The sequence below is a fragment of the Phycodurus eques genome, chromosome 5 (genome assembly GCF_024500275.1).
Source record: "Phycodurus eques isolate BA_2022a chromosome 5, UOR_Pequ_1.1, whole genome shotgun sequence".
NCBI classification, from domain to species: Eukaryota; Metazoa; Chordata; class Actinopteri; order Syngnathiformes; family Syngnathidae; genus Phycodurus; species Phycodurus eques.
The window spans coordinates 23329757-23353111 of NC_084529.1; the positions used below are offsets into that span (position 1 = coordinate 23329757).

Below are 23355 nucleotides of genomic sequence, written 5' to 3' on the forward strand. Positions count from 1 at the left end.
CCATTCGCACAGTCTTCAACCTCCCATGCATGTTTTTGGGATGTAGGAGGAAACTCACACAGGCACGGGGACAACATGCAAACTCCACACAGGCAAGGCCGGATTTTAACCCAGTTCCTCAGAACTGTGAGGCAGACCCTAGTGAGGATAAGCAGTACGGAAAATGGATGAATGGTCTAAGCTCATAAACGCACAGCCATGAACCTACTTGTATTATTATGTCGCAAGTTAAAATTCAAGCTGCTCAGTGTTAAGTGAAATGGCTTATTTTCTCGTGTAGTCATAATTGCTCTTTAACTAAGCAAAAATATAGTTTGTCCGAATACTCGATTATTCGATAGAATCTTTAGTTGGATACTCGAATAATAAAATATTCGATAGCTGCAGCCCTAAATTAACGTTTACAAATTGTAAGTTTGTGTTTTAGTAAGTGTAAATGTGATTAAAGAGTGTTGGAACTTCTGTCTTTATCACAGATTTACATCGGGGGTCTGGACCGTACCCCCAGTGATAAATTTGAATTAGAATTTTTAAATGTCTCATTACTTTCATGGCCATTTCAGTTGATTCCGAACTGCGGATTTGGGTTTTTTGAGCGTGCTTTACTCCACCAGTGAGGCGGAACAGGCCGAGTTATGGCATAATTAATGGCCTCCCTGGGAGCCTTTGACATTTGTCACATGCTATTACTTGACAATCGAGCTACAAGCACAGAGCCTGTGATAATAAGCCCAGGCTGCACAAGCAGATTTGCACATGTATAGGTTTGTCCACACAAAACGGAGCAAGCAGAGGATATTGGGCCAAATATAGTTCCACTCTGTGTTTTTTGAAAAGATAGGTTGGGGGGGAGCTAAAGAGTTGCCGTGGGGGTTACGAATGTTAGCGGGGCCGTTTGGGGAAGTTGTGGTTACCAAGGAGTCGCGGGTGCCCACTCGGCGCGCTTTCACAGCTGAGCACACCGACCCCCCCGAGCACAGCCAGCGCAGACACAATGAATTGCTAATGACACTCGGGCTGACTGGCAGGGAAAGGGCCTCCGCACACACACGGCACAATGGAGAACCTACGCAAGCGCCCCATGTTTGATGTCCATGCGCATGCACACGCACGCACTCACACACAGAAAACACACACAGTGCCGTGAAAAAAGTATTGGCCCCCTTCTCAAATTCTTATATTTTTGCATAGTTTCCCCACTTGAAGATCCTCCAACAAATCTAAATATCAGACAAATATAACCCAAGTGAACTTAGAATGCTGTTTTTAAATGATGATTTCATTTCTCAAGGGGGAAAAAAACTATTCAAAGTTACCTGGCCCTGTGTGAAAAAGCAAGATACTCACTCAACTGCGTCTGTCTTACCCATGGCCTGCTTGCCCATAGCGCACTGGTATGTGTTTCTGGGCGACTGGTTGTGGTGGGGGTAGGGAATGAGGCCGGCACACACCCCCAGAAGTGTGAAGGGCTCGATCTCCAAGTGGGTTGTATCTCTACAGAAGAAAAATACAATATCATTAAAACACACAAAGAGCTAGTGAAGCGAATGGTTTTGATATTGCATATAATTTGTATTTTGTACAATCGTTCTCTTGCATATGTTTGTATGGTTTGAATACAGTTGTAAAGGATTCATTGTCCGTTTGGCTTTTTGTGTTTGTTTTAATGCACTTACTCCAAAAGGACTGTTACTTTGGGACTGTTGGTCAGATCAGAATCAGAACAGAATCATCTTTATTTGCCAAGTATGTCCATAAAAACACAAGGAATTTGTCCCCGGTAGTTGGAGCCGCTTTAGTACGACAACAAATAGTCAATTGACAGAGAACTCTTTTGCGACAAAAAGACATTGACAAAAACAGCCACTGAGCAATAAAGGGTTGCTACTTATCTGGTAATGCCGGTACAAATTATTTCACTTTTTTTGACAATAGTGCAGAAAGATGCAGAGTCCTCTTGCACTTAGAGCAGTTGATGACCATTGTGCAAAGGGCGCCGAGACTTCAAGGAGTGTATGCAGTTTAAAGTGACTAGTAGCGCGATAATCTGGGACAATGCAATGATTGTGCAAATGTTGCAGATACTCCTCAGTCAGTGTGCAAGTGGTGCAGATGCTACTCTGGCATGAGTGGCCAGTATTGGTCAACAACAGATATGCAAATAGTGCAGCGTGGGGAGAGGACTACAGTGAGTGCACGAGTAATGTATAATTGGCCCGATAGAAATGTGACAAAAAACTCAAGACAAAAACATTTATAAATAAATAACTCGCATTCAAAGCAGTATCACACCAGCATTGTAATTTTAGTGTTTTTCCATTTTACTATTAACAGCGGTCAACTTTTTTTAACACTATTTTGGGGAGAGATCAGGTATAGCAGTTTCCGCAGTCCTTCGCTGGGTTTCGTTATTTATTCCCAACTACTAGGGTTATGGAAAGACAAATTAAAATCAGTTAAAGTATCAAATTGTGCAACAAAAGGGTAGTCCAGCAACTCCTATGCTGATCGCCCCTATTTACTTGACCTGTTGACATTTCCTTTTGATCATTTTCAAGACAAACAGATTTTGCACATTACACCTTCAATTCACATTATATTTATGCAGTTTACAACGCTCGCTTTCTCACATTGTTAAATGTTCAACTATGTACATTTTAACCAAAGTAGATTACCAGAGTTGGGTAGTTGCAAGCTCTAGTTACTCTGTTACATTTAGTTAAGTCACTTTCTGGATAAATTGTACTCAGTATAGCTTTAATGCAGCATACTTTTTACTTTTGCTTGGATATTTTTGTTGAGATGTAATTTTTACTCCATTACCTTAAGCTACATTCTGTTACAATTTACGTTACCTATTTATTTTGGTTTTGTCAGAGAGACTTCTCCTCAGAACCTGTCAAATCACTCCAATCCAAATTCACCACTAGCGACGTTTCACTCCATTTGACAAATCAAACAGAGCCAGGCGGTCACATGTGTGAACACAGTGTCTGCAGTCCGCAGCCCCACAGAGAAGCAATGTTTCTAGCAATGTATTTATGTGTGGCATGGGGGAAGCAAAGGATTTCTTCGGCGTACTACTCGCTGTCAGAAGCGGCAGAACATCCCTGGCCTCACATTCAATATTTCAGACTGGGAAAAAAAACTTCTGTCATGCGCTATCATCCGTCTGCATAAAAACACCCACATTTCAGCCTACAATAACTCCCCCTGGAACTTGAACGTAATCTCAGAGTCGCACTTGGGCATTCAGCATGAGTCGTCCCTCCCCGACTATATAAGAACTTCAGCGCCTTTGTTCACGTCAGCGGTTATCTGTCGCAATTGTAACGTGCCGTTAGCTAGCTAGCTATACCCACACCCCGAAAATGCAGCTTCCCTTCCGATAGTCCCCTGGCATAGCCCGCTTTACAGTAGAGCCCCTCGCTGTCGGCCGTGAGTGTACACACAACATAGTGGCGGAAACTCGAGGAAGGGAAAACAATGGGAAGGGGGAAAAAAAGCACAACTTGAAAGCCAGTGTGTGGAGCGGGGTGTCGTGCTGGTGTGGCCGCTTTAAAGCACCTTGTTGTCGGCCTTGAGTGGCGTAACACAGAACAATTTGGGTTCAACACAACTCACTTGTTTATCATGTGCTCGTAAAGGGCGATCTGACAGTCATTCTCCTCATTGACATCCAGGTACTCCACCAGACCTTCATGCAGGAAGTCCTCAAAGGATCTGGGTGCATAAAAACAGTCAGACAAGCGCCATCCAAGTGACAGCCAAGATCTTATGAATGTGTGGCGGGCAGCACCTGTAGCCCTGCGACAGATCCTCAATGTGCTTGTTTTTCACCATGGGATGGCCCTTTTTCACGATGATGTACGGTCTACGAAGTGAACAAACAAGTAAGCTACTGTGGTACCGTGACGAACAAACAAGTTCAGTGGTACCTTGACTCAATTTAGTCTCTCACACACACAAACACACAATATATATAAAGTTTCCCATTGAAATTAATTGAAATGCCATATAACCGTTTCAGCCCCCCCCCCCCCTTTTTTTTTTTTTACTACATTTTTAATAAAGAAAAAAAGCAATACAATGTATAAAAACATACAAATTGGTTTGCATCTGGCCGTGAGTTGCGGCCTCCAGCAGCTCTTTGCGAGTTTTATCATTTTATAGTTCCGTGTCTGACTGTTTGACCCATTCAATAAACAACTCAAAGTGCATCAGTGACTGTGGCTTTCTTTGCTCTTATGCAAGGGCATTAAGTACCTTAACTGCTAAAAAAAAAATTCACTTCACTTAAGCAACTGTGTATCTGAAGCTTGCACATATCTTTGCTCAGAAAAAGCACACACAAGAAAAAAAACCCTCCAAAACTAATTTGTTGGAGCATATGTTTTTAAGGTACCACTGTATATAGAATTACATGACAAAAAAAAAAAGTCTCCAGTATAAATGAAGAGAAACCTGCAGAGGCGCCCTCCGTCCGATGAGATGTACACACAGCGGTCGGCCATATTGGTGGAGATTGACACAAACTCGTTGATGAATCCCGCCCTGCGCATCAGCCTGAAGGTGCTGACCAGCTTGTGATAATCTCGAATGACGCCGAGAATGTTTCCTGTGAATCAGAGCACGGAATGACTTCAAATATATTGTCTATATTCAGGAGAATAAATTAAGAGGGCTCTCGCCCAAAGTGAGCTGGGACAGACTCCAGTTAAAAAGGACAAGTGTTACAGAAAATGGGTGAACAGATGGAAGAAAGTCTTCACTTTATAACACAACAACAGCTATCTTGTCTATTGTGAAATAATAGGGAAAAGATAGGAATGTTGCACTGTTGCTTAAAAAAAATAAATAAAATTCCAACAACAGAATTATTAAATGTCAGACTCCAAGAACACTTCGACCATCTGCTGCTGATTTGTTGAAGGTTCCCTACAACAGTCAGAGGAAAATTGGGGATGGATCCTTTGTTACCTATGGCTCTAAGCTCTGGAACACTTTGCCTTTTGATATCAGGGAAGCCAACTCTGTTGATATTTTCATAAGTTTGTTTACTCTAGCTTTTAATAAGCTCTATCGATGCGTACACCTCCTGCACTATTGCTCTATCTATTTTTATGCTGTTGGAACATGTGTGTTACTCGTAATAAAATTTTTAATTGTGCATTTTAGTATGTATTGCATGACTGTTTGGTGCTGCATTGTGTTTTTAATATTCTGTATTATTTAAGCATTTTATTACTGCTTATGTTTATACGGCTGCAAAATATCTAAATATCTCGCTGAAATCTCGCATGTAGAAGGGTTTGAAACATAAGCTTGGAAGTCTTCTATTGTTGTCATATCTTTTACTATAGTGCTTTAAACGATCTTATGTTCCTTTTGATGTCGTTTCTTTTACTGTGAAGCACTTTGAGCTGCAACCTGTGTAGGACATGTTCTCTATAAATAAAGTTTATTGTTATTATTAACGGTTGTCGAAAGGCTGTTTGATTTTTATAGCAATTTTTTTTAATCATCTTCATAACCACAAAGCTAAAATTAATATATATTCGATAGTAGTAAGGGGCCTATTAAAGATAAGAGTTTGCGATGTGCATTTAAAAAAATGAGATTGCACTATGTATCAACTGAGTCAAAAACATAATAAAAATGCCAATAGCAAAGCAGTAATTGGTATTTTCACAGGTTTGCAAAGCAGTAACATACAGTAACAGGGTCCTCACAGTCCGTTTATTTATTTTTTAAACTATGAAGTTGCAAAATGAGAAGCTTATAAAGATTTTAGGATGGGTCTCCATTGTTTGCCAATTTTGGATATTTGCATTGGGCTCACTGTATGAGGGCTAAAATACCGTTCCTGCTGAGATGGTCTTCGTATCACATCAGACAGGCGAGTGTCAGTGGAGAACAGAACAGACTGTGTGTGTGCGCACACACACTGAAGGGGTTGGACACCTGCTGTTTGTGGCTAATTAAATACTACGGCAGCTAACGTCATTTGCGACACTTATCAGTGGCCACACAAACATTGAGTAATTAAAGAGTTGTAAACTGCTGCTGTGAAATTAATGACAAATTAATAAGAAAAATTTACATTTCCCTTCATGTGCTCACACGGAGGATTAGAGTTTGCCTTGGAGTGATCTAAAGAAGTGTTTCCCAACCTTTAATGAGCCAAGGCACATACTGTATTTTACATTTAAAAAAGGTCACAAATTGTACACTGAAATAATAATGTCATCTAAATATATTCATAAAGTCATTTAGTTTGAAATCTGGGCTGGTTTAGTTGAACCCAAATATATTATTCTGTTGCATGAATGGCAATAGGTGGATGCACAGTTTATGTTACTTCTGTCGTCTAATGAATCAGAATCGGCTTTATTGGCCAAATATGTTACAAGACACACAAGGAATTTGTCTGCGGTAGTTGGAGCCACTCTAGCAAAATAATAAACAGCCACTATGACGAAATAGACATTTAAGACATTAAAAACACAAGTATGGCAAGTCACTGAGCAATTAAAATGTTCCTGTAGTGTGGTGATACTGCTATAATGGCAATTGTGCAAATGATGCAAAGTCGTACAGAGCAATTTAATGTGACTAATAGTGCAGTGATCTGGTACAGTGACAATTGTGCAAATGGTGTTGGTGTTGGAAGAGCATTTAATTATGTCTGTCACTATATGTCACTGGCATAGATAGACAAAGATACATTATTTGGAGGAAATACTTAATTTTAAGACCACAGAATGAATTAATTAAATTGGATATATTACGCAGGCACGGTGAAAAAAGGTTAGCACATCAGCCTCACAGTTCTGGGCAATGGGGTTCAAATCCCAGCCCCGCCTGTGTGGAGTTTGCATGTTCTCCCCGTGCCTGGGTGGGTTTCCTCCCACATCCCAAAAACATGCGTGGTAGATTGATTGAGGACTCCAAATTGCCCGTGGGTGTGAATGTGAGTACAAATGGTTGTTTGTTTCTATGTGCCCTGCGATTGGCTGGCGACTGGTTCAGGGTGTACCCCGCCTCCCGCCCGAAGATAGCTGGGATAGGCTCCAGCAGCCTGTGACCCGAGTGAGGATAAGGGGTAAAGAAAATGGATGGATGGATATATTACAGCAGGACTCCTGATGATCTCTCCTGGCACAGTGTAATCTAAAGAAAAAAGCATCTAATGCTGTTGCTCAGTGCATGCATGGCGAGAATGTTTTACCATTGAGGAAGACGAGGAAGACGCTGGGGTAGGAAAGCTCCTCTCCGCACAGCAAGTTGACGTCCTCCACACCTAGGTTGAAGGCCAGCTTGATGATGGGACTGTCTTCCATGTCAGTGGTGATGTGGGTCATCAGGGCCAAGTTTTTCACCAGCCCGCAGGCCTATCACACCAATACGACACAATATCAAATCCATTTTTGCCATTGAAATTAATTGAAATGCCATTTATCTGTTCCAGCAAAAAAAAAAAGAAAATCCCATTTTTATTGCATTTTTAATAAACAAAAATAGCATGAAAGATAAGAAAATAGAATTTTTGCAGATCTGTCCAAACTACTGTCCGGGGACAATTTGGAGCCCACCATCCATTTTTTAGCAGCAGGCAGCATAGACTAAAATATACATTTGACACAACATTGCTTTGCATTGTGCTACTTTCTTTCTACACTGGGCGGCGAGGCAGGAGAACAGAAGTTCGTTCTCATCTCTCACCTCCTTGCTTTCAACCAATCACTAGTCCTTCGGTAAGATGTGACGCCAATGTCAGCTTAGTACAGAATGCTCCTGTTTTGGTTCTAAATGTGGCAATATGATTTTGCTGCTGCTCAGTGCAGGGGTGGATCTCTTCGAGTGGGATACGGGGCCACTGGTCACCCAAAAATCCTGAATAACCATTGACTTTTTGCTTCATTAGCGGGCTGGTTTTATTTTAAAAATATAAACTATATAAAAATTAGACTTTACACCTTATCGGTATCGGCCGATAATTAGCATTTTATGCTGATCGGCTTTAATGTCATAATTCGCCGAGCCGATCAATGACGTCATCGATCGGCTCCGCAAAAGATATTTACTCCGCGTCGTCATCGTGCACGCACAGTATATTTGAATCCAAGCTAGTTTATTTTTAGCCTTGTCCTGTGTCTTTTGGAGTAGTCCTGTAAATATCTGACGGCCAATAAAGTTATTTAAAAAAAAAAAAAAACATGTCGGCAGTGTGGAAAAGACAACACTTCTGTGACAGACAACACAGATCAGACTACAAGACAAATTTGCTCTTTCAAGATTGCACTATGTCTGATTTTTCTGTATGCGGCCTTTGGAAGAAAATGTTTGACATCCCTGATGTAAAAAAAAAAATAAAAAATCAAAGTGGTTTTATAAAGTGCAATTACCGTTGATACTGTAGTAATCATGTGTTGGATGTGTGCCTGTAAGGGATCTGGTGGAGTGAGTCAGGTGAGGAGCTGAAGTCTGGTTGGCCAGGTAGTCTGCGTGTGAGCGTCTGGGCATGAGTTGTGGCCAACAGCAGCACCTTGAAAGTTTTCCCATTTTGTATTTGTCTGTTGGACTAACGGCTGAAAGTGCATCAGCTCTCTTTACCCACATGCGAGGGCATTACAGTAGCTTAATTGCAAACTTTTTATCGTATCTGACAATCACTCGTAACTAAAATTTTGGCTCCCAATAAAAAGCAACAAGTTCAACAAGCGACGGCTCATAACATAACATGCAAGTTGGGGCACTTGAAGGTACCGCTGTACTTGAAGGTACCGCTGTACTGTGAGCAACCACAGCAATCATGCGTGTATGGAGAACGCTCACCTCGCCTTCGGGTGTGTCGGACGGGCACAGCATGCCCCACTGCGAGGGCTGCAGGGAGCGCGGCCCGCTAACCTTCCGGGTCTTCTCGAACTGGGAGGAGATACGGGTCATCATGCCCAGAGCCGAAATGTAAGAAAGACGAGACAACACCTGTGTCACCCCCTGACGGTCCATCTTGAATCTCTTCAGGGACCAGTTGCCCTATGACAGGAAGAATTATTGAATATCTTTCAAAATCAGTCATATCCATGTTTGATGGACCATCCACCGATGCATTTTCTGTAATGCTGTACTTTATTAGGGTTGTGGGTGAGCTGGAGCGTATACCCGCTGTCTTTGGGTGGGAGGCGGGGTACACCCTGGACTGGTCGCAAGCAAATCACAGGGCAGTTCTAATTGTACATGGTCAGCAAATATGGATGCCTGTGAAAAACATTTAGGGATATTATATAGCTGGGATCGGCTCCAGCAGCCCGCAACCCAAGTGGAGATAAGCGGTAAAGAAAATGGATGGATGGATGGATGGATGGATGAACCGGCCATTTTCTATTGCGCTTTTACTCATTAGGGTAGCGGGTGAGCTGGAGGCTGGAGCCTACCCTGGCTGACTGTGAGCAAGAAGCGGGGTACACCCTGGACTGGTCACCAGCCAATTGCAGGGCACAAATACACAAACAATCATTCACACTTACATTCACAGCTATGGACAATTTAGCGTCTTCAATGAACCAAACGTGCATGCTTTTAAATGTGGGAGGAAGCCAGAAAATCCAGACTTGAGGCAGACATGCTAACCACGAGGCAACTGTTCTGCCTTGATGGACCATAATCCTCAACATTTTTAATGAACCTATTGACCTATCTCAACTTACCGCTTATCAATAGGGGATTCATGTGACAAAACCGAACAACTCCTACATGAGTTTCATCAAGCCAGTAATGACAAACACACGCACACACAGGCCCACACACACACACACTTACAGTGGAAATAGCGTTGATCATGCCATTAGTGATCTGGTCTTGTCTCATGTGCTTGACCACATCGAACTGTGCCGCCCTCTGTTTGGGGATGATCTGGTCGGCAATCTTCTTCAGTTCAGAGTTGAACTTTTTAAACAAGTCTTCAAACAGCAGGGACAGAAGCTGCAAGAGGCAAAAGTATGCCCTCATCAGTTTTGGTTATAATGCATTTAGAGATGTCAGTGTGACGTGTGATTTTACAATCATATTTCATAACTAGGTGGGCCCGAATTGTGGTTCCTGTCCCACCTCCTTCGCAGCCCCCAGCACCCGACCCGAGCATTAGCAGACATCACAACAAACAGGCTTGAAATTAATAAAGAAATTAAGCTTCCGTTGCACAGCCAGGCCAATTAGTTGAATGTCAGGGAAGCATAATTGGAAAACGAGAATATTGCTGGCGTAAGCCCCTATTGAAAGAGGATTCCCCCCTGCCCCCTCCCAGCTCCTGCTCCAGGTCGGGGTAGGGTGGGGTGGGGTGGAAATTAAAGAACTTAAGACAGCAGTAATGACATTATCAGAGTCGGGCCCACGGATTAGCTCAATCGCTCCAGTCAAGACAGCGTGTCTATTGTCAGCACACTGAAAAATCCCCACGGTTCCACAGCTTTGGGATTTTGGTGCCACCGCATATCTCCCGCCTGACAAAGGCAGGCTGCAATTCAAGCAGGGTTGGCGGGGGTGAAGAAAACAAAACAGGGAAAAACAAAGCAGAGGGAAAAATAATGAGTCTTATTAAAAGGAGCCGGCAGGAATAAAAGATAGAGGTGAAGGATCTGGGGCTCACTTCTGATGCTGTGATCTGCTGCATTGCACCGCAGACATGACTTTCTGCTACCTCTTTACAGTATAGACATTGTTTTTTCTTTTGTTTTTTTTAAATCAAGCATATTTGGTGGTCTTATCTAGTCACACTAAAAAAAAACAACGAATGAGGTTTTTTTCCAGCTGTAATACTGTGGATCTATTGCTCGACGTGCGATTTGTTCAGATTTAGAATGAAACTCATTTAAATGACAAATTGAAAAAAATCCTTATAATAATATAAGTATAATGAGAGACGTGCTAACGGCTGGTTCACCATCTCTTAATATTAATACAAAAATCAAACATGTTACCTTAACTTGTGTCAACGCTCAAGCCAGTCTGCTTTGAACCTATTCCTGTGTACCTTCTTTCCATGTTATACTTTGCCTAAAACCCTCGAAAGGCCAAAGAAAAAGCAAAGTTGGAGGCAGAGTTGATCCTTGTAGCATTCCACAATACGCTGATGTCTCATGACGACAATGCATGGCAACGGTTGGAATGCAGATTTTGTGGTGAGATTATAATGTACATTTCTAGCTTTCCGTGGCAAGGTTTGTAAAGCTCATGAGTCTCCCTTGACATAGCGCATCATGCTCGTAATAGCTCAACGGAAGGGTGTCAAAAAGGTAGTTAAACTGCTCCCAAAAAGTTAAGGATATTTCACTTTCAGACAAAATTTGAGGATGAACCTAAAGTGCACTATAACCTTAAAGGAGGGGGGGGGGGTAATTAAATCAAACATTGTTTGTAAATTTTGCCCTTGCTCTTTGTTAGAGAGCAGCAAAGTGGGCAAAACGTACTGATAAACATTAAACAGCTGGACATGGGCATTCAAAGGTTTAGAGAAGGTCAAATTAAGTTCCCCCTTAAAGGTTATAATGTAGTGCATTTTAGGTTCTTCCTGAAATTTCACCCGAAAGCCCAATATCCCAAACATTTTGTGAGTAGTGTATATTCGTTTGACAATGGAAACACATATATACTGTACCAAATTTAAGTGGAATGTTGTAAGAAGTTGTACCTGTCCAGCCAACTCAAGACGTTTGTTGCCGTAGTAATCTCTGTCGTCCACCTTGTTGTTCCCTTGAGCCAGGATCACCCTGCGCACCATCACTGCCAGGTAAATACACTTGGCTCTGAAGTTAAACTCTTTCACCTGAACAAACACACACAAAACCACACGATGATGATGTCATATTGCGTGCACATGGCTCACTTTACCAGGAACCCACTCATCCATTTAATTTTTTCCACATACAGGCACATGTGTGAGAATTAGTGAAGCCAGCAGTTCCCTGGCCTCCTCCATTTTGGTTTTCTTGGGTCCTCCCCACATACGCTGCCTGCGCACTTTATTCCCAAGGTACCGCAGAGCCTGGCAACAGAGGTAAACAAGAATTCTGATCAAGAAAAGTGTTATTTGTCAATACAGAAAAAGGGAAAGGGGGGGGAGCTGCCTTGGGCATGCCATTTTATTACGCCCCCCGCCTGCCAAGCCTGCAGAGGCGAAAGTTTAAGCCCAGTGTCAATGCATTATAAGTCACGAATCATCGCCTCCATGGTAGCGAATAAGCTACACTTCTTACCATGCTTCTTAAACATATCGTTTACGTTATCACGAAGAGAGGGCAAGGAGTGGGTAGGAAAAGACGTAAAAGCATGATGCCAATTGCTAAGCTATCGTGTCATGAATTTGCAAAACACCGAAATAAGTGATTGAGTGATACAGTACACTTGTCAAATAGGTCTGGCTGGAACCACATTGTAGCAGAGAGTAAGCAAGTTTGAACAACAACAAAAACAAGCCAATTAATAAGCGTCTGGAGATAAAAATGTAAATTTGGTCAATGACAAAAGTTCATCTCAATACTTTGTTATACACCCTTTGTTGAGAGCCAGAAATCTTGCTTGCTTGAAGGTTGCAAATACTTATTTTCTACCATAATTTGCTAATACATTCTTTAAAAATCAGACAATGTGATTTTCTGGATTTTTTTTCTCATTTTGTCTCTCATAGGTGAGGTACACCTATGATGAAAATTGCAGGCCTCTCTCATCTTTTTAAGTGGGAGAACTTGCACAATTGGTGGCTGACTAAATACTTTTTTTCCACCACTGTACTGCAATAACTGTTCCACGATAATGTTTTTGACAACATTTTGAATAAAAAAATGGAAATTGAGACAAATTTGGACAAATTCTTCTGGAAGTGAATTTTTATTGGTTGGCAGCTCTGGAATATATCCGAATCCATGTCTTGTTGTATTTTTCATTTATGCTACCATGATGCAGTTCCCGGTTGTGAAATTTGAGAGCAAAAATCTGAATTGGGTTCTACAGTGTAACTACAACCCAAAGCAGACTGAGGCAGATTACTCATCACAATCTGATGAGAATGGTCCTTATCTATATCTACCTTTAATGGTATAGATTTAGGCCTCATTGTGCAAAGTACAATGACCCAGTGAACACACTGAAAAGACATGAGGGAGTCAGAAACACGAGCGCAGCAGCAGCCGGTTGCTGGGACGCAAATGACGCCTCATCAGTGTACCCGGTGGCTCCTCTTAACCACAATCTTTAAGGGAAAATAACCCAAACAAATTGCATTCATGGATGTCCAAAAAAAAAAAAAAACACGACTTAACATGCTGAAGGTGACAAAGAAAAGGCAAGGGTCTCCTGTCAAGAGGCGGCATCTTCAGGGGACATCTTATTCAGTGATGTCACCTAAGTGACTCAGTCATAATTCTCTTCTAAAAACATCCATACAAGCAGGGACTTCCCTGATAAAGACATTGCATGGATGCCTGTATATGTTACTGTATGTACCTTAATGATGCCTTCACAGATGTGCAAGTTACCCATGCCATGGGCACTAACCCACCCCCATACCATCACAGATGCTGGAAGACGGTCGGGGCAGACCATGGGAAATGTTAAATCTGGTCAATACTTCCCATGGCAAATACTTACATACTGTTGCAGAGAGTTTGGTCCAGCCACAGACTCCATGATTGTGGTGTGAATTAGCAAATGTGTGTGCTTTCTGTCCTCAAAGTACTACCTAATCTTTCAGAGACATTTGACAATGAGGCCTTTGCTGACTTTGACCAGAAGGGAGGGGAAAATGTTCAGATTGTCAGGAGAGTGATTACCTGGGTCTGCGTGAATATTTGAGCTTTTTGACATTCCTCCAGGCTCGGCGCGAAGCTGGCCATGACATGCTCCTCTGTGCCAATCATCTGTACGATCTCCTGGTCACTCTCCACACCCATTCCCTTCGGAAAGGACACCCACAGGTAATTACTCAATGGTTCCTACATTTTCTCCAAGATCAATCATAATGCCTTTTCCACCAGCTCTGAGAAGCCAACTAATTAATCCACTTTTTGTTTTAATTTCCTAGAATTTAAAACACCTGTGGGAATCCTGGAGAAGTAGGAACATTTGCAGACTGACCCAGAGTGGAAATGAAATAAAAGGATTTGTGTAGACAAGACCTCACTCTGGAGGTGAATACACAACAGACATCTTACACTCACAAAATGAGAGAGGAGGTAAACCAAGGAGAGTGTGTGTGCGCATGTGCGCGTGTGTGTGTGTGTGTGTGTGTGTGTGTGTGTGCATGGAGTCACAGGGTTGTCGGTGACATTTGCTTATGGAAATGCTCGGCTGTGGGAACTGAGGCAACAGTCCCGCACTGGACATGGACAACGTTTTATCCATATCCAAGGCGGGAGGGGAAACAAGCACATGCAAATACAGCGAACACACAAAAGTGATAACATCGGGATAACGAGTTCTGCTCGGAAGATACTCGATGCTCAAGGTTGACGTGAGGTTTGTTCTCGGGGGGCAAAGAAGTTAATAATGATGCCAGCTGGCTGACTGACATTTCCATGGAATGGAGTCAGATAAGGTGCAGTAAAGTCACCCCGTGGTTAGCATGTCTGCGTCACATTTCTGAGGTTTGGGTTTGAATCAACAAAGGTCTTATTGTATATATGTGGCAGTAAAAATCTATCTTTACTTTGGCACTCATGTACACTTTTTTACTTTTACTGTGTCTATGTACAGTACACTTACCAGAAGTGTTTTGTTTTTTTTTTTGACTTAAGCACAGAGTGCGAGAGTGTACTTTTCTAACCTCTATCATAAACCGAGGATCTTCTGTGACGCAGAGGTGGGGATACTTAAGTCAACTTGATGACTTGCGACATGCTTGGCTGAAACTTATAATAACAGCTGCAACTTGACTTGAGATTCATGAGACTCGAATTGACTTGGACTTGAAACACGTCTTGACAAGACTTTTCTGTTTACAGTTGAAAATCAGCATTTTCAAGAGAATGCGTTGTTTGTTTTTAAGTATTTTTGTCCACATCAAAACCAACAACAAAGAACTTCGCTGTCTTCTCTCTGCTCACTGTCTTCTCATTACACATAATTTTTTACTTGGTATTAAACTTCCATTCATCCATCCATTTTCTGAGCCGCTTCTCCTCACTAGGGTCGCGGGAGTGCTGGAGCCTATCCCAGCTATCATCGGGCAGGAGGCGGGGTACACCTTGAACTGGTTGCCAGCCAATCGCAGGGCACACACAAACAAACAACCATTCGCACTCACATTCATACCTACGGGCAATTTAGAGTTGTCAATTAACCTAGCATGCATTTTATTGGGATATGGGAGGAAACCGGAGTGCCCGGAGAAAACCCATGCAGGCACGGGGAGAACATGCAAACTCCACACAGGCGGGGCCGGGGATTGATCCCTGGTCCTCAGAACTGTGAGGCAGACACTCTAACCAGTCTTCCACCGTGCCGCCGGTATTAAACTTTAATATTCAAAATATTTGCTGTACACGGATGTGGAGGGCCTCAAACGACTCAATACGTCCCTGCCACTGCAGTCCGTTAGTGCTTCAGCATCCAAGTGGGATATGGAACGCTGTCTTGCGGCGCCCCCTAGTGCACAAAGCACGCACCTTGAATATAATGGCGATGGGTGCATCCTCTGTCAGCGTGTTGTGCTTCAGGTAGAATCGTCCTTGTTTCACAATCATGTTTGTTCTGCTTTTCTTCTCGTGAGTGGAGCTGGAAAGGTGAGGGGGGGGGGAGAAATGAGGGTCACACAGTAAGCAGGGATAAAGAAGAAGGATATGTCGCATGAACGCTGCAACGTTCATGCGAGGGAACAAGGGTTTGGAAGAGAAGACCAACTTTGGGTACGATGCTCAAAGTTAACAGTGGGGGGGGGAAATGATGATTTGATCCCCTGTTCAATTTGCAAGGTTCTCACAAAAAAATGAAGTCTCTAATTTTCACATTTGTTTATTATGATAATAGACAGAATATCAGTCAAAAATCCTGTAAAAGCTTTTAAATGCTGTGTATTGTATTCATTGAAATAAGTATTTGATCCCCAAGCAAAACACGAGTTAGTACTTGGTGGAGAAACCATTTCTTCACCAGGTTCAGCTCAGCTCAGGAGTGATTATGGCCTTTTTGCACGAATTCTCTTCATCCTTTAAGTTTCTTGGCTGACCCTTGGAAACTCCAAGCTTAAGCTCGTTCCGTGGGTGCGCCACTGGGTTGAGGTCTGTAGACTGACTAGGTCAATCCATGACCTTAATATGCTCCTTCTTGAGTTCACCTATTTGGGAGGTATTATTTCCTGTGAAGGCCTCACTGAAATTGAGCAAGAGGAGCATTCCAGCACATGACTCATCATTATTTGGTCACCAAAAAATATTTCTATTCAACAACATTACTACATCCATTTATGCCAGTGAAACTTGGAAAATGACAGCAAAGGTGCCTGAGAAAAAAAAGCTGAAAATCTGTTGATGACCAATGAAGAGGTGCTGAACAGAAGCCCTGTACATTTGCCTTCTTGAGCAGGGGGACCTAGCGGGTACTGTAAGATTTCAGCGTGTTTTCTTTGTGACTGGGGACACAGCTCCAGATGGAGCGTTTTGAAACACGTTGCAGCCTCATGCAGGTCTACAATCTTGCCCCTGACATCTTTTGACAGGTCTTATGTCTTGCCTGTGGTGATATAGAGATTGGAAGGTAAGAAACTGATTCATTGAATATCCCCCTCCACTCACCACATCACCCCAGCCCTACAACAACTCCACTGGCACCCTGTCCAATACCACATCCAATATAAAATACTGAGCTGCACCTCCAAAGCCATCAATAACCTCACCCCACCATACCTTTTGGACCTCCTTCATGTTGCCATACCCTGCCGCTCTCTCAGATCTTCATCCTCCATTCACCTCACCATCCCGTCTGCCCATCTGTCCACCATTGGGGACACAGCCTTCAGACGCTCTGTCCGTCTTTGAGCTCACTACCACCTGATCTTTGGAACACAGTCTCATTAACCCTCTTCAAATCCAAACTCAAGACACACCTATTCCGGACTGCCTATTCACTTCAACATTTCTCTTATCATTTGCCATTTTAATTGGTGTTTTATGTTCGGTTATTTTGATGTATTGCTTGATTTCTTTGAACTACTGTATGTTTGTATGGTGACGTGGAGTGGCTTGAAAGGCAATTAAATGAATTATTATTCATTATTATGTGTGCTTTATACACATCCATCCATGCATCCATTTTCAGTACCGCTTATCCTCACTAGTGTCCCGGGCGTGCTGGAGCCTATCCCAGCTATCTTCGGGTGAGAGGCGGGGCTTTATACACATGATGAGTTAAACTCAGGAGGACTGTTAATTGGACGATGGTCACTCGCTAATCTATGGGAGCCCAAATTCTGGATGAGTGGTAAGGAATCAACATATGTCATGCAATAAAATGCAAAACATTTTTTAAATTTTACATCGTGTGTTTTTCATGCATTTTTAACTAATACATACATTCAGAGATCAAAGATCTAATGGATTAAATAATTATTTTTCCCACTCTATGCCATGATGAATTATGAGAATAATAATAAAAAAAAAAAAAAAAAAAAACTTTATGGCCCCAATTTAACATCCTGAAACCCAAACTTTTTTTGTTTTCATTTTGGGATGCTCTTATAAAATTGCGCTGCACCTGATAAACATCAAAGAGTAATAATATAGCTGCAATATATTTTAAAGGGGGTTCGACAGTATTGTGATTCTAATATAAAAATTGCCACATAATAATGTACCCTAAAAGGAATGTGAAGGGTCTAAGGAGGATATGAGCTCGTTCTGGGGCCAATGGGGAGGTTTTTGTTTTATCTTTATACAAAGTTGCTGTTTGGTGATGCTTTCTGCTGGTCGTCTCTACCTGGTAACTGAGGCTCCCACCGCACCTTTCCTGTCCTGGTCCACAATGATTCTGTTCTTGGAAAGCTGCTCCTGGATCAGAATGACTTTCTCTTGACCTTTTACAATGAAATACCCACCTGCATCGCCAAAAAGGATTAAAAAAAAAAATGCATCACTGTGGATAAACAATGGCATGTTTGAAGACAATACACGCAGTTTAAACACTTAAAATGCCACTTTTAGTACCCGGATCGAGGGGGCATTCGTTCAGTTTGGAGAACTCCAATGGTGTCTTTCCTGTGAGGACACAGTTGGAGCTTCGCAGCATGATGGGCATCCTGACAAAAACATATTCCAATTTAAAAGTTAAAATGGCTGGAAGAGGTTCAGCCTTATCTGAGAGCGAGGCTGATGAAGCCTTTAAAACACACGTGTCAAACTCAAGGCCCTCAGGCATGATCCAGCCCAGTGTCATTTTCTGTGCCCAGTGAAAGCTTGCCACATTTGTTCTAAAATGTTCCATTAAAATTATAACTAAATGGAGGGGAAATTGTGTAACATAATGTAAATTAGGGCTCCCACATGGAATATATTAGGTAAGGGGCAAGCAATATTAAAGCTTTATGCTCTAGCCACAATCCTAGCCTACAAACAAACACTGTGGAGCTCAACATCTGGCGAGCAGATGTCATGGATAGCCATATGTGCGGTACAAACAAAACTTCAGGGTCTTTAACCAGCCTCTCCCGGGCTCTTTACTTGGAGCCAAAGCAATAAGAAATGCCATTATTAGTGTTTTCATAGCATAATAATTCACACTGTTCAACCAAATAATTAATTTTGCACTTGTCTCCATACTTCATTTCATAAAAAGAAAACCATCTATTGATGCTGCACATACCGAAAAAAGAAAAAAAAGATTTAAGATGATATATTTGAAATAAATAAATAATAATTTTCAGACAAATTAAGTGAATTTGGATTATTTACTGCGGCACCCCTGATGATATCTCACAGAGCATTAGTGTGCCAATAAAGGCACTTCTACACCCCATAGTGATTATACATGTACAGTATTTGGTTTCACCATTACAATTGGTCTCCTGAGGACAACCATAACTACAATGTGGCCTATGATGAAAACAAGTTTGACATCTGACTAAATGTTAGAGCGAGGTACCTTCCAATGGGCAGAGCATTGCGGATGATTCTCTGACTGCCACGTGTGTACTCAATGTCCACAGTGATGGGTGCAGAGTAAGTCATGTCTCGGAGACGACACTAGAGTTAATAAGAAAAAAGAGGAACATTCGCATATAAATAATGAATATTCTCAAATAAAATGAGCTTTTGTTTCCATGTGTACACGCTGCTAACTACATCAAAAGATTGGAGGGCTCGTCCGGGGGAACACACCAGATAACTGTATGAAGACATTCATAAGTTAAGCAGAATGTCTCTTTTCCATGCTTCTGAGAGAGACCGACTTAAACACGAGGAGTGTCAGAAAAGTCAAAAGCAGGGCTCGTCCGGGATTTGAACCCGGGACCTCTCGCACCCTAAGCGAGAATCATACCCCTAGACCAACGAGCCACCTATATGCAGACACTACTGGAGCTTACAAAAAGTGGTAACGTGGCAGGTTTGCAACTGACTTGTTGCAACAGTGCCCCTATCGATCACACCTTTAAATGCAGGTTACATGTATATATTTACAGTGCCCTGAGGAGTTAACATGCATTTGTCCAAAAGAGTATTAGGACTGAACAAAAAAAAATACGAGATTGAAGTTGAAAAACAAGTCATATATTTGAGATAGTCAGACACGTTTGAATAGTTGTATATTTTCAAGAGCTTATTTCCCAGAAAAAAAGTTTTAGATGTTCAAGATGAAAGTCAGAATATTTTGATATTAAATATGCATATTTTAATAATAAATATATATATTTTAAGAATAAAGGTATATATTTTAAGAATAAAGGTTTTATTATCTCGCAGTCTAATTTATTTTTCTTTTCAGGGTGGCCCTAGAATTCCTTTATACTTACTGTAGGTGTTTCCATGCATTGGGAATTTTTTTTTATTACGAGTATTGAAAGGAAATGTAACATATAATTATTAAACATGACAAATAATTGCCTTTTAAATTAATGAAATCACCAAATATACAATGTTTGTAGATTGTGTATGAATTGTCACAAGGTAGTTGGTTCACCTCATGAGGGGAGACTGGCCGGGTGACATTGAAGCTCTCTTCCACATCAGGCATGCCAATGTAGATATTGAGGTACCTGCAAGAATAAAAGGACGTTAAAAGGAGCAGAGCGTTCAAAGATTGAACAGGTCATTAACTATACATATCTGGGAGTGCAAACTGATTTGGAGATGAGCTGGCAAATGAATGTAGAAAGGACCAGTAAAAAAATACAAACTCAGGGTATTTGGTGTAAGTCAGACGATCTAGAAAAAAAAAAAAACTAATAGGATGAAGGTATGGATGGATGGCTGGATTGATGATGACAAGGCGTGTTGCACTAATAATGTGTCTGTGGTGATTATATGTTTATGTGATGTTGATATGTTGATGCATGATTGTTTATATTCATGTATGCAGCTGTGCCTTGCTCCAAGACTATTTTCTCCTTACGGAGACAAAGAGAAACCTGCCTTGAACCTTGTCATCCTATGTGTGCAACTTATCCAGGATCACGTCACTTACTTGATGTACCACATCGGGTCCGCATCACTTGTTATCTTCTCATTGGCGCTCATGATTTTCTTGATCTGTGGAGTGGGATGTTAAGATTTTAAATTAAAGGCTAAGTAACACACACACACACACACACACACACAAACATGCACAGACAGAGATACACATATGGACAAACACACTCAGGGCAGTCACACAAATAGACACACACACAGTGTCATACTGCCCTCTCTAACGAATGGACAGACACACACACACACACACACACACACACACACACGGACAGATGGACCCTTGTCTCGCTTTGTCTCCATCTCTCTCTCTGTCTGTCTCAGGTACTCGAGTTTTACCTCTACATTGATGAAATAGTTGAACGAGTCAATGTGCTGCTTCACTAAGCCTTTCACCTTAAAAACACATTGAGAAAGTCAGATGTTTTAAGTGTCCCACTTCATTGATTTCAAGAAATTGCTTTATGCAGTTTGGTGAGCATCCAGTCATGCTCACCATCATTGGCATACCTTCATTTTTTGCACAACCTGTATAATATCTTGAGGAATAAATTAAAATGTACCAAACATATCAGGATATTAATTGTAGGTCCAAAGTAATTGAACAAAGATATTTTTTTTCAAATTAGATATAGTAATTTCAAAGAAAAAACTGAAAACAGCATGTGCAGAAATACTGGCATCCCTCAGTATTTGCTTGCACGCTTTGGCAGCGATGAGAGCCTCCAAACCTTTCTTGTATCCATCTAGAAGCTTTTTGCACTTCTCAGGTTTGATTTTCTCCCACTCTTCATTAGCTATTTGTTCAAGCTCTTGAACATCTGCAGGATTCTTTTCCCCAATGGCAGACTTCAGCTCCCCCAGGGGATTTTCAATTGGATTGAGATAAGGACTCATTGCTGGCAATTTTAAAACAGTCCATTTTTTTCCTTTCAACAATTCCTGCGTGCATTTGGATGTGTGCTTTTGGTGTTTGTCTTGCTGAACGAGCCATGATCTTCACCTCAAACCAAGTTTTCTTAGACATTCTAAGACATTTCGCTCTAAAATCTCTTGATAGTTTTTCCATTTCATGATACCTGTTATACAGTCAATGCGTCCAGTACCAGATGAATCATAGCAGCCCCACGGCATTATGGATCATCTTCACTGTTGGCAGGGTGATCTTTTCCTTAAAGACTCCATTGCTCCATTTGTGTGCATTGCTAAAAAGCTCTTTTTTTTTTCATCTGTCCATAAAATATTGTTTATCATTTGCTCTTTTGTATCAAACACAAGTTCTCTATAGAAAAACTTTGTTTCACTTGATTCATTTTCAGTAGTTATTCCACATTTAGTACTTAAACTTCATGAGTGCCAACAATGGTGAGCATGACTGTAAGGACACAGGTGTGTGTGTGTGTGTGTTTTACCTTCAAGAAGGCAGGCAACAGTTTCCATTTTTCCTGTTGAATTTAACAGACATAAAGGCCACATGAAACAAATTGTATACGGAGAAGCACACCCTCTAATATTTCAAAATCAGACAAACAGCTTTGTTACGGTGCGGCAGTTACGTACGAGTTATTACTTTTGGCTATAAAAACTACAAGTGTAATATAGCACGGAAAAGTAATAAAATATAGATATATTGGACAGCCAGAGTACACTATCAAACTTTGTTCATCAATTAAAAGACCCATTCAACCCAATAAATTGTTGTAAATTCATGAGCAGCTACCTAACTTCTGACTGAGCTTAAACTCAGTCAAATGTTAGTGCGTTAACAATTGTGTAAACAAGGCAGTGATGGATTTAAATGGGGTACATATCAGTTAAAAAGGTAAGTGGAATAAAACAATATTTGGGATGAGTATGACATTAAAATGTGTACCTTTCGGCTAAAAGCAGCGCATGGAACAAATTGGCTGCTAACATTAAGTGAATGCAAGTTAAAAACATGATAGTATGAATATGGTTTTCAAAAACAAAATGAATAAAAACGACGTTGGAACCATGATGGGCCCACATCTTGCACGGCTCCCAAACAGGACCCTTTCAAATCTTATAGTTTGCAAATGCAAAAACTTGTAAAAGTGCACACTGACATGTTTTAGTGTTGTTTTTGGGAGTGAAGATGTTTATAGAGCTTAAAACGAATTTTGATTGACACGCAGCTATAGAAGGACATGATGATTATTGGTGTTATCTTTGGGTATTATGCAGGAATACAGGTGCGATATAAGGTCACTATTTGACCTCATTCTCTCTGGTCTCATTATGAAGATCAGATACTACAGACAAGAAAGACTACATGGTGACTTGACATGGGAGTTGACTTATCACAGAACATGGGTTCATTTGAGATGCGAGAACCTGTGACTGGACTTAACTTACCCAAGACAAAATGATTTCGGACTTTCAGGTTCTTGACCTGCACGTGTGACTTGGTCCTATCTCTGCTTATTTGACACGAACTCGTGGTGTCAACATGTCGGCGTGTTTCGACTTACCTCGACAGTGTTGACAGGAGCCGCCAGTTCCTGTTGGGACATGTTACAAAACTCGCCTCCGACCACTTCCATTCTGACTTTAAGTCTTTTAAATTATGGTTTAAATATTAACGTTCAACTCTTCCGTTATTTCTTTAGTGTTGATTTGCTGTCGGAAGAGGCTACAACATGCCTCCGACCGCGTGTTTCACTTAAAG

General features: G+C 41.4%; 1 protein-coding gene and 1 non-coding gene across 4 annotated transcripts in view; both read right to left on the bottom strand.

Moving 5' to 3' along the window:
- polr3b (polymerase (RNA) III (DNA directed) polypeptide B) overlaps positions 1 to 23335 on the bottom strand; it is a 43327-nt gene extending 19992 nt beyond the window's left edge. For 2 of the 3 annotated variants that reach the window (XR_009768645.1, XM_061678176.1), the window contains exons 1-19: positions 23159 to 23335; positions 22079 to 22111; positions 21006 to 21062; positions 20665 to 20729; positions 20161 to 20236; positions 19126 to 19226; positions 18192 to 18283; positions 17965 to 18082; positions 15660 to 15768; positions 13827 to 13949; positions 11927 to 12043; positions 11690 to 11824; positions 9823 to 9984; positions 8839 to 9039; positions 7232 to 7394; positions 4465 to 4618; positions 3800 to 3874; positions 3625 to 3723; positions 1367 to 1494 (exon numbers count right to left, since the gene is read on the bottom strand). Coding sequence is in view for 2 of the 3 variants with exons in the window: in XM_061678176.1 (XP_061534160.1) it covers positions 1367 to 1494; positions 3625 to 3723; positions 3800 to 3874; positions 4465 to 4618; positions 7232 to 7394; positions 8839 to 9039; positions 9823 to 9984; positions 11690 to 11824; positions 11927 to 12043; positions 13827 to 13949; positions 15660 to 15768; positions 17965 to 18082; positions 18192 to 18283; positions 19126 to 19226; positions 20161 to 20236; positions 20665 to 20729; positions 21006 to 21062; positions 22079 to 22111; positions 23159 to 23230 (2080 nt within the window). In the remaining variant the exon portion in view is untranslated. Of the gene's footprint in view, positions 1 to 1366; positions 1495 to 3624; positions 3724 to 3799; positions 3875 to 4464; positions 4619 to 7231; positions 7395 to 8838; positions 9040 to 9822; positions 9985 to 11689; positions 11825 to 11926; positions 12044 to 13826; positions 13950 to 15659; positions 15769 to 17964; positions 18083 to 18191; positions 18284 to 19125; positions 19227 to 20160; positions 20237 to 20664; positions 20730 to 21005; positions 21063 to 22078; positions 22112 to 23158 lie in introns of those variants that run through there. The other variant, XM_061678177.1, reaches the window with a different exon arrangement.
- trnap-agg (transfer RNA proline (anticodon AGG)) lies at positions 19467 to 19538 on the bottom strand. Its single transcript has one exon. It is a non-coding gene; the product is annotated as a tRNA-Pro (tRNA).
- Positions 23336 to 23355: the final 20 nt, after the last annotated feature.